Source organism: Erinaceus europaeus, chromosome 16, assembly GCF_950295315.1.
Source record: "Erinaceus europaeus chromosome 16, mEriEur2.1, whole genome shotgun sequence".
Lineage (NCBI taxonomy): Eukaryota > Metazoa > Chordata > Mammalia > Eulipotyphla > Erinaceidae > Erinaceus > Erinaceus europaeus.
This window is the reverse complement of record NC_080177.1, coordinates 57,257,882-57,267,975: the sequence shown is the minus strand read 5'-3', so window position 1 is coordinate 57,267,975 and position 10,094 is coordinate 57,257,882. Positions and strand designations below refer to the sequence as shown.

Genomic DNA, 10,094 nt, shown 5'->3' with positions numbered 1-10,094 from the left:
TGCTTGAGAGTCTGCTGCCTTATCCACTGCGCCACCTCCCGGACCACAAGACTTTATTTTTTAAGAGTTTATTTATTCATTCATGAGAAAGAGGAGGAGAGAGAGAAAGAACCAGACAATACTAGGTATGTGTGCTGCCAGGGACTGAACTGGGGACCTCACGCTTGAGAGCCCAGTGCTTTAGCCACTACACCACCTCCTGGACCACAATATTAGTTTTTTAAATCAGTATTTTTTAATGGAAACAACTTGACCAAAAGTCTGTCACAGAATTTTGAGACTTATTAAAACAAATTTTAATGAGAAAAAATATGTAGACATCATAGAGAAATTTATCAATATTGAGAAGTGGTTTCAACATTTTTATTTTGTTCCATTGCATTGGACAGGCAAATATATTATAATTAGGTCAAAAATTATTTAAAGTACTTTTTTTTTTTACCAGAGCACTGATCATTTCTGGCTCATGGTGGTGTGGGGGATTGAACCTGAGACTTTGTAGCCTCAGGTATGAGGGACTCTTTGCATAACTATTATGCTATCTATCCCTGACCATTTAAAGTACTTTACAAGTATAAAATCAGTTACAATTATAAAAAAAAGTATATGGCTTCACCTTTCCCACAAGAAACTGTCATTTTTTAAGTAAAATATAATTAAATATCAGAAATTTCCGATGATTCAATTCACATCCATTTTACAGATCTAGTGATTTAGTCATAAAGAGATTAAAATTAGTTAAAACAAAAGCTGAAATCTTTGCTTATAAACATGCCACTGAATAGGAAAAGATACTAATTCCGAGGCATCATTGTTGATTTTTATGTAACTAGGGCAAGCACTGGCACTAACTAAAACAAAATTATCAAATAAGCCATTTTCTTTGGCTCTACTTAGATCCCAATACTCAAATTACCTAAGATTCTAGATCAAAAGAGTAACAAGACTCTCTCTATACATGTACTCTATACAGCTAATTATATAGAGTAATTATAGTGTTTAATGTGTAATTACCACATACATTAGCTCAAATACTTAAGAAACCACAGCACAAAAAAATAAATAAATAAAATCAGAGAAACAAGGAAAGGAACCATAGCACGATGAACCCATTTCAGATTGATATTGTGATATGAAAACTAAAAATAATTAAAAGGAACCTTAACTTTTTCCTTTCCCTCACTGTAAAATATATTGAAAGGTAAGAGGCAGGCATCTCTTGAAAATTCCTATTTTTTCTTTCACCTATCTTCTTCACATATTATAGCTGCTCCCATAAGTCTCACTACTGAACTTCAAAAAAAGAAAACTATCTCTAATAATTACATGTTTGTCATATTTTCAAAACACTTTTCTCTAGTTTCTTCATCACAAGCTTCAAGTATAAGTCTGACAAGTGAAGATCTTCTCAGGACACAGAGTAAGAACAGAGACATGAAACTTATCCATAATTATGATTAACAAGGAAGGATAAGAAAATGTAGAAGTAGTTTTATATTAATACTTTTTATTCCATCACATTACACAAAAAGTTAAAGTATCATCTCCTCCTTAGTTATGGACAGGGAACAAGAAAAAGTTTGCACATTGGTAATTAACTAGCAAATAAGCATCCATAGTACTGTGTCTCACTGGTTGTTAGTAGCATGGACTGGAAAGTCAGAAATAGTAAAAATCATTTAAAAGAGTTTCCTGAAACTCCATAACTGACTGAATATTCTACTCATTGCCACCTTCATTTCTTTATTCCTAAAAGTGTAAATTGCAGGGTTCAGGAATGGAGTGACAAACACATCAAAGATGGCAAGGAATTTATCCACTGGCACTGTGGGAAATGGCCATGAGTACACAAAGATACACGGACCAAAAAATAAGACCACTACTGTAATGTGAGCTGACAGTGTAGACAGGGCCTTAGACAAGCCACTGGAAGTACGTTGCCAAACTGTCACCAAAATGAAGATATAGGAGATCATCAAGATGAGAAAAGTTCCCAGGGAGATGAAGCCACTATTGGCAGTGATCATTAACTCCAATCTGTAAGTATCTGTGCAGGCAAGCCTAATAAATCGAGGAAGATCACAATAAAAGCTGTCTATCTCATTGGAGCCACAGAATGGTAAGTCCACAACAAATAGAAGCTGGATCAATGAATGGATGAGTCCAATGGTCCAGGCAGCAACCGAGAGCAAAATACAAGTTCTGAAGTTCATGATGACCAAGTAGTGGAGAGGCCTACATATGGCAACGTAACGGTCAAGGGCCATGGCAATGAGCAGAACCATCTCAGTTCCTCCAATAACATGAATGAAGAACATCTGAGCAATGCAGCCTTGGAAGGAGATTGCTTTCCTCTCATTGAAAAGATCGTAAATCATCTTGGGAGCTGCAATGGAGGAAACCCAAATGTCAATAAAGGAGAGGTTGGCCAGTAGGAAGTACATGGGGGAGTGTAAATGGTAGTCAGAGATCACTGTGAGCACAATGAGAATGTTACCTAGAATGCCTGCTACATAGAACACAGAGAAAACTAGGAAAAGGACAAGCTGCATCTCCAAAGAACTGGTGAGTCCCACAAACACAATCTCAGGTATCCACGAATGATTTCTTCCCCCCATGGTCTCACTTCATATTGGTTTCCAATTTTGCCTGAAAGAACAGGAAAAAATAAGAAATTGGAATTACTAGCCATATCATTCAGAGCTCTGTAAGAGAAGCAAAGCCACACCAGCAGATAATATACTACAGGCTGCTCTGTACCCGCTTTCCATTTTCTGATATCTTTTCACCTAGTACTTAAATTGAAGCCCACAGGACAGGCAGGAAAGGAAGGGGGACATAAAATGAAAGAGAATAAAGGTAAACTGGGACTCACAAGCAAGAGTTACAGCCCAGGAGAACAGGTGACAACCAATGTCAGTTCCCCTTGTCTCTGACTTTGATAGTATGTAGAAGTACAGAAGCTAAGATCCTCAACTGCAGAGCTAAACACAAACCTGGCCCCTACTTACAGATGCTAAAGAGGTATCCCAAGGAGACTGTGGCAGGCACAGTCTCAATCATCATCTCAATCACCATATCTCACAGACCAGCAGAGATATGACAACAAATATTACCTATAAATACAACTACTGCTTAGTCATATCTGTTTAAATGTTGCAAATTAAGCTCTCTTTCAACCCATTCTAGTTGGAAATGTAGAAAGGAAAAGGAGACTACTGGGGACTGTAGATCAACAAGCCAAGCTGACACAAAACAAAACCAGCATGCTAACTAGATAAAGGAATATTAAAAAGAAGAAACATTTCAGGAGTCAGGCGGTGGCACAGTGGGTTAAGCACATGTGGTGCAAAGCGCAAGGACGGGCATAAGGATCCCACTTCAAGCCCCTGGCTCCCCACCTGCAGGGGAGTCGCTTCACAAGCGGTGAAGCAGGTCTGCAGGTGTCTGTCTTTCTCTCCCCCTCTCTGTCTTCCCCTCCTCTCTCCATTTCTCTCTGTCCTATCCAACAACCACAACATCAATAACCACAACAATGTTAAACAACAAGGGCAACAAAAGGGAAAATAAATATTGTATGTTAACTCTTTTCAGTCACCAGGTTCCAGATGCTAGCATGATGCCAACCAGACTTCCCTGGACAGATGACCTCACCAATGTGTCCTGGAGCTCCACTTCCCCAAAGCCCCACCCTATTAGGGAAAGAGAGAGGCAGGCTGGGAGTATGGACTTACCAGTCAACGCCCAGGTTCAGCAGGGAAGCAATTACAGAAGCCAGACCTTCCACCTTCTGCATCCCACAATGGCCTTGGGTCCATACTCCCAGGAGGGATAAAGAATAGGAAAGCTATCAGGGGAGGAGATGGGATACAGAGATCTGACTGGGAATTGTGTGGAGTTGTACCCCTCTTAGCCTATGGTTTTGTTAATGTCTCCTTTTTAAAATAAATTTTAAAAAATTTTTAAAAATATGAACAAAACATTCACCTCAGAGGAGATCCAAAAGGCTAACAAACATATGAAAAACTGCTCTAGGTCACTGATTGTCAGAGAAATGCAAATTAAGACAACAATAAGATACCACCTCACTCCTGTAAGAATGGCATACATCAAAAAGGACAGCAGCAACAAATGCTGGAGAGGATGTGGGGACAGAGGAACCCTTTTACATTGCTGGTGGGAATGTAAATTGGTACAGCCTCTGTGGAGAGCAGACTGGAAAACTCTCAGAAGGCTAGACATGGACCTTCCATATGATCCAGTAATTCCTCTCCTGGGGTTATACCCCAAGGACTCCATAACACCCAACCAAAAAGAGGTGTGTACTCCTATGTTCATAGCAGCACAATTCATAATAGCTAAAAGGGAAGCAACCCAGGTGCCCAACAACAGATGAGTGGCTGAGAAAGCTGTAGTATATATACACAATGGAATACTATGCAGCTATCAAAAACAATGAACCCACCTTCTCTGACCCATCTTGGACAGAACTAGAAGGAATTATGTTAAGTGAACTAAGTCAGAAAGATAAAGATGAGTATGGGATGATCCCACTCATCAACAGAAGTTGAGTAAGAAGATCTGAAAGGGAAACTAAAAGCAGGACCTGATCAAATTGTAAGTAGGGCACCAAAGTAAAAACCCAGTGGTGAAGGGTAGACATGCAGCTTCCTGGGCCAGTGGGGGGTTGGAGTGGGCGGGAGGGATGGGTCACAGTCCTTTGGTGGTGGGAATGGTGTTTATGTACACTCCTAGAAAAATGTAGACATATAAATCAGTAGTTAATTAATATGAGAAGGGAAAATCAATTGTATGTCTCAAAGTTTCTCAAAAGACAAACTGAATATTTTTAATATATAGGCTACGTATTTGATATGCGGACTCTCTCAAAAGCCTAGACCAAGTAGATTAGAAGCTTCCAATAGCACAGCTATATACAAGATACTGGGTACTGTACAGCAAACCATAACAAAGGGACTTTTCAAAGTTAACCCAATTAACAAATAATGTGATAATAATATTAACTATTGATTGTCTTTTTGAACCCTAAGACAGCAGGAACCTCACATCTCCACTAGAAAGCCCCTACTTCCCCCAGTCCTGGAACCCTTGGATAGGGCCCACTTTCCCGTATGCATCTCCCAATCCAAACCAAATAATATTGCATCTGCCAATCACAACCTAACCAACGCAACGATTGCCACCTCAACATGCTTCACCTCAGACTGTGTCCAGAGACTTCACGTGTGGAATGACAACCCTTCAGCTTCATTACTCGGGGGAGACCTTTCCTTTTATAATACACTCTAATTTCATCTCAGGTAGTTCACTTTCTAACAAAGTCCCATAACCTAGATATACACCAGTTTCTGTGAGAGAGAGCTTATGTGCACACGTATCCATAAACTACTACAAAATATATACCTGAAAGCAGTAAGTACACGAGAGTTTGCAGTGAGTACCTCCCTAACACTTCCTCTCCACTATTCCAAGCTTGGGATCCATGATTGCTCAACAAATTGTTTGGCTTCGTATGTTAACTCTCTTTTCAATCACCAGGTTCCAGATGCCACCAGGATGCTGGCCAGGCTTCCCTGGATTGAAGACCCCACCAATGTGTCCTGGAGCTCAGCTTCCCCAGAGACACACCTTACTAGGGAAAGAGAGAGGCAGACTGGGAGTATGGACCGACCAGTCAACGCCCATGTTCAGCGGGGAAGCAATTACAGAAGCCAGACCTGCTACCTTCTGCAACCCTCAACGACCCTGGGTCCATGCTCCCAGAGGGCTAGAGAATGGGAAAGCTATCATGGGAGGGGGTGGGTTATGGAGATTGGGTGGTGGGAATTGTGTGGAGTTGTACCCCTCCTACCTTATGTTTTTGTTCATTAATCCTTTCTTAAATAAAAAATTTTAAAAAAAATTGACTGTCAGTGGGGAGAGAAACAGTGGGTCTGGGAAAACGACAAAATTTCACTGGGAGAAAGTGAACTAGGCCAAGAATGAAATGAAGAGATTTGGGTCACACAAGAAGAATATAAGGACTGTACTGGAATCAGGAGTATCAGAAAAAGGAGAGATGTGGGACAGCACAATGGATAGAGCCTTGGAACAAGAATCCGTTCAGAATACAGGTGAATGCACTGAAGGAGTTACTCGGTGGAAAGCTGTAAAAGTAAAATGTAGTGTAATTAGAACACTGTCATCTTACAAATTTTGTATATAATTAATAAAAAATAAAATAAAATAAAAAGTAAAATGTAGTCTTGTGGGGCTTTTTTGTTTTGTTTTTTCCCTTTTGTTGCCATTTTTGTTGTGGTGGTTATTATTATTGTTGTTATTGATGTCATTGTTGTTGGATAGAACAGATAGATATGGAGAGAGGAGGGGAAGACAGAGGGGGAGGGAAAGACACTTTGCAGAGCTGCTTCACCGCTTGTGAAGCAACCACCCTGCAGGTGGGGGACGAGAGGTGGGGGGGTGTTTCAAACCGGGTTCCCTGTCTTCGCACTTTGCACCATGTGCGCTTAACCCCCTGCACTACCGTCCTGCTGCCTAGGCGTGTGTTTTAAAAAGCCTCATTTTCTACTTAAAGAAACCTCAGAATACATCTATTAAGTGAAGAATTCTGGAGCCAGGTGGTGGCACACCTGATAGAGCTCACGCATTACTATGTGCCAGGACCCAGGTTCAAGGAGAAGCTTCACAAATAGTGAAGCAGTGTTGCACGTGTCTCTTTTTCTATCCCCCTTTCCTTTCTGGCTCTACCAGAAAAAAAAAAAAAGCCACTGGGAGCAGTGGATACATTGTGCAGGCACCAAGCCCAGTAAAATCCCCGGTAACAATTAAAAGAAAGAAAAAATTCTGGGCGGTGATGCAGCTGGTTAAGCCACCTAGTAATAAATGCATGGATCAGCACAAGGATCCAGGTTTGAGTCCCCAGATTCTCTGCAAGTGTCTTTCTATCTCCCTCTCTTTTCAGTTTCTCTCTGTCCTATCCAATAAAATGGAAAAAATGGCCACAAGAGCAGTGAATTCATAGTGCAAGCACCAAGCCCCAGCTATAACCCTGGAGGCAAACAAACAAACAAACAAACAAATTCTGCAATGGGGATTAAGAGGTGTTCACCTAAGAGAGCACACAATCCCCACCTACAAGGAGGAAACTTTATAAACAACGCGGCATTGTCTCTCTCTCTCTTTTTTCCCCTCTCTACCACTCTCCCTCTATTAAAAGGAACAAAGGAAACAGAGACTACCAGGAATGGTGGAGTCATGGAGCACCAAACCCTCGAAATAACCCCAATGGCAAACTTTTTTTTTAATTTATTTCTTTATTGGGGAATTAATGTTTTACATTCAACAGTAAATACAATAGTTTGTGTATGCATAACATTCCCCAGTTTCCCATTTAACAATACAACCCCCACTGTGTCATTTATCATCCTTCATGGACCTGTATTCTCCCTACCCACCCACCCCAGAGTCTTTTACTTTGGTGCGATATGCCAATTACATTTCAGGTTCTACTTGTGTTTTCATTTCTGATCTTGTTTTTCAACTTCTGCCTGAGAGTGAGATCATCCCATATTCATCCTTCTGTTTCTGACTTATTTCACTTAACATGATTTTTTCAAGGTCCATCCAAGATCAGCTGAAAACGGTGAAGTCACCATTTTTTACAGCTGAGTAGTATTCCATTGTGTATATTCCATTGTAAATATTTATTTACTGATTAATGAGAGAGAAAACTAGAGCTCACTCTGGCACATGCAATTCTGGGAGTCAAACTCAAGGCCTAATGAACACCTCCTTGTCTGCTACAAGGCAAATTTTTATTGGCCAACTCTCCACTCCCAAAAAAGAAGTGTTCACTTTGCAAAATAAAAGGGCCATAGATAGTTTTCAATCAGAAAGAGAAGTGGAAAGTAATGTGTGAATATACAAAGAAATGTTATATATAAAACCTTTTTAAAGGAAAATAATACTAAAGAAAAAAACAAGTAAATTTTAATTATACTCTGAATCAGAAGGTTTATCTTTTAGAGGCTACAGAGTCAATGGTATATAAATGTCAGCTCTTTAAGCCGATGATTTATCTGCTGAAATGGATGGAATAGTTGCAATCCAAGGAGTCATATAAAAAACACTTAGATGGGAGTCGGCGGCAGCACAGCGGGTTAAGTGCACCTGACACAAAACGCAAGGACAGCTGTAAGGATCCCGGTTCGAGCCCCCAGCTCCCCACCTGCAGGGGAGTCTTTTCACAGGTGGTGAAATAGATCTGCAGGTGTCTATATTTCTCTTCCCCTCCTCTCTCCATTTCTCTCTGCCCTATCTAACATCGATGACGATATCAACAACAACAATAATAACTACAACAACAATAAAAGCAAGGGCAACAAAAAGGGGGAAATAAATATAAAAAAACAATTAGATAAAAAATAATAATAGAATGAGGGGCTGTGCCCTCTCCCTACAGAGAACACACATTACAATATGTAAGGACCCTGGTTCAAGCCCCCAGTCCCCATGTACAAGGAGCTTCAAAAGCAGTGAGTCAGTGCTTCAGGTGTCTCCTTATCTATCTCCCTTTCTATCTCCACCCTTTGCACTTTCTCATTTTCTGGCAAAAAGAAAAACAGACTCTGTGTGTGTGTGTGTGTGTGTGTGTGTGTGTGTGTGTGTGTTGCACATATCTCTCTCTATCCCACTCTATCCCCATTCCCTGTTTCTATCTCTATCAGAAAAAAAAAATGGCGCTGGGAACAGTGGATTCATTCTGCAGGCACTGAGCCCCAACAATAACCCTGGTGCAATACATTAAATAAACTTAATTTAATTTTAAAAAAAGCAAGAAAGAGGCTGTAGATTGAACCCCCAAGATGATATGATACTGAGCCAAAAATGAGAATTTGAGGGTTTTACAGATTCAAAGTTCTTCCAGTGTCTAGTCTCTGCCTACCTCAACCATTCTAGGACAGGTCAATATTCTGAAAACAGTATCTGCATAGATCCCTACTGCTTCAACTGGTGATTTTTTTTTCCCTTTCCTTTTTTTTTCCTCCCGGGTATTGCTGGGGTTCAGAGTCTGCACCATGAATCCACTGCTCCTGGAAACTATTTTTTATTTATTTATTTATTTATTTATTCCCTTTTGTTGCCCTGACTTTATTGTTGTAGTTATTATTGTTGTTGTTATTGATGTCCTCATTGTTGGATAGGACAAATAGAAATGGAGAGAGGAGAGGAAGACAGAGAGGGGGAGAGATAGACACCTGCAAACCTGCTTCACCGCTTGTGAAGCAACTCCCCTGCAGGTGGGGTGGTGGGGGCTCAAACCTAGTTCCCTGCGAGTGTCCTTGTGCTTTGCACCACATGCGCTTAACCCGCTGCGCTACTGCTCGACTCACTCCTGGAGACTATTTTTCCCCTTTTCTTGCCCTTGTTGTTTCATTGTTGTTGTGGTTATTATTGTTGTTATTGATGTCATTGCTGTTGGATAGGACAGAGAGAAATGGAAAAAGGAGGGAAAGACAGAGAGAGGGAGAGAAAGATAGACACCTGCAGACCAGCTTCACCGCTTGTGAAGCGACCCCCCTGCAGGTGGGAAGCCGGAGGCTCCAACTGGGATAGTTAAGCTGGTCCTTGTGCTTTGCCCCATGTGCGCTTAACCCGCTGTGCTACTACTGCCCAACAACCCAAGTGGTGATTTCTCATGGACTAAAAGAACAAACATGGCATTCTAAGACATTCTAAGCAGCACTCTCTCATCTTATTTTTTGTGGGCCCTTGCACATAGTACTGTGCGCACGTAACCAGGTACACCACAGCCCAGTCTCTCTTCTCATCCAACTTTTAAGGAAGTTAGTTTCTTCACCATCTCGGAAACTTTTTGCCCCTTTTTATCAAAACTCTGCCTTCCACATAAAATATCCTGCTAGTCAATCTTGAAATGTTTATCTTTTTTCATAGTGCAGTTTAAGCATGTTTCATCTAATTAAATTTCCCCAGTTCTCATAGCTAGGAAAAAAAACACCCTGTTCCACTTATTTCTCACAGCACGTCATACTTATCAGATCATCTTTTTACCT

General features: G+C 40.7%; 1 protein-coding gene across 1 annotated transcript; it reads right to left on the bottom strand.

Moving 5' to 3' along the window:
- Positions 1-1,679: 1,679 nt before the first annotated feature.
- Positions 1,680-2,627, bottom strand: LOC103112309 (olfactory receptor 4F15-like). Its single transcript, XM_007521710.2, has one exon. It carries the CDS (start codon positions 2,616-2,618, stop codon positions 1,680-1,682), a length of 939 nt encoding a protein of 312 aa, XP_007521772.1. The 5' UTR covers positions 2,619-2,627.
- Between the last annotated feature and the right edge of the window lie 7,467 nt (positions 2,628-10,094).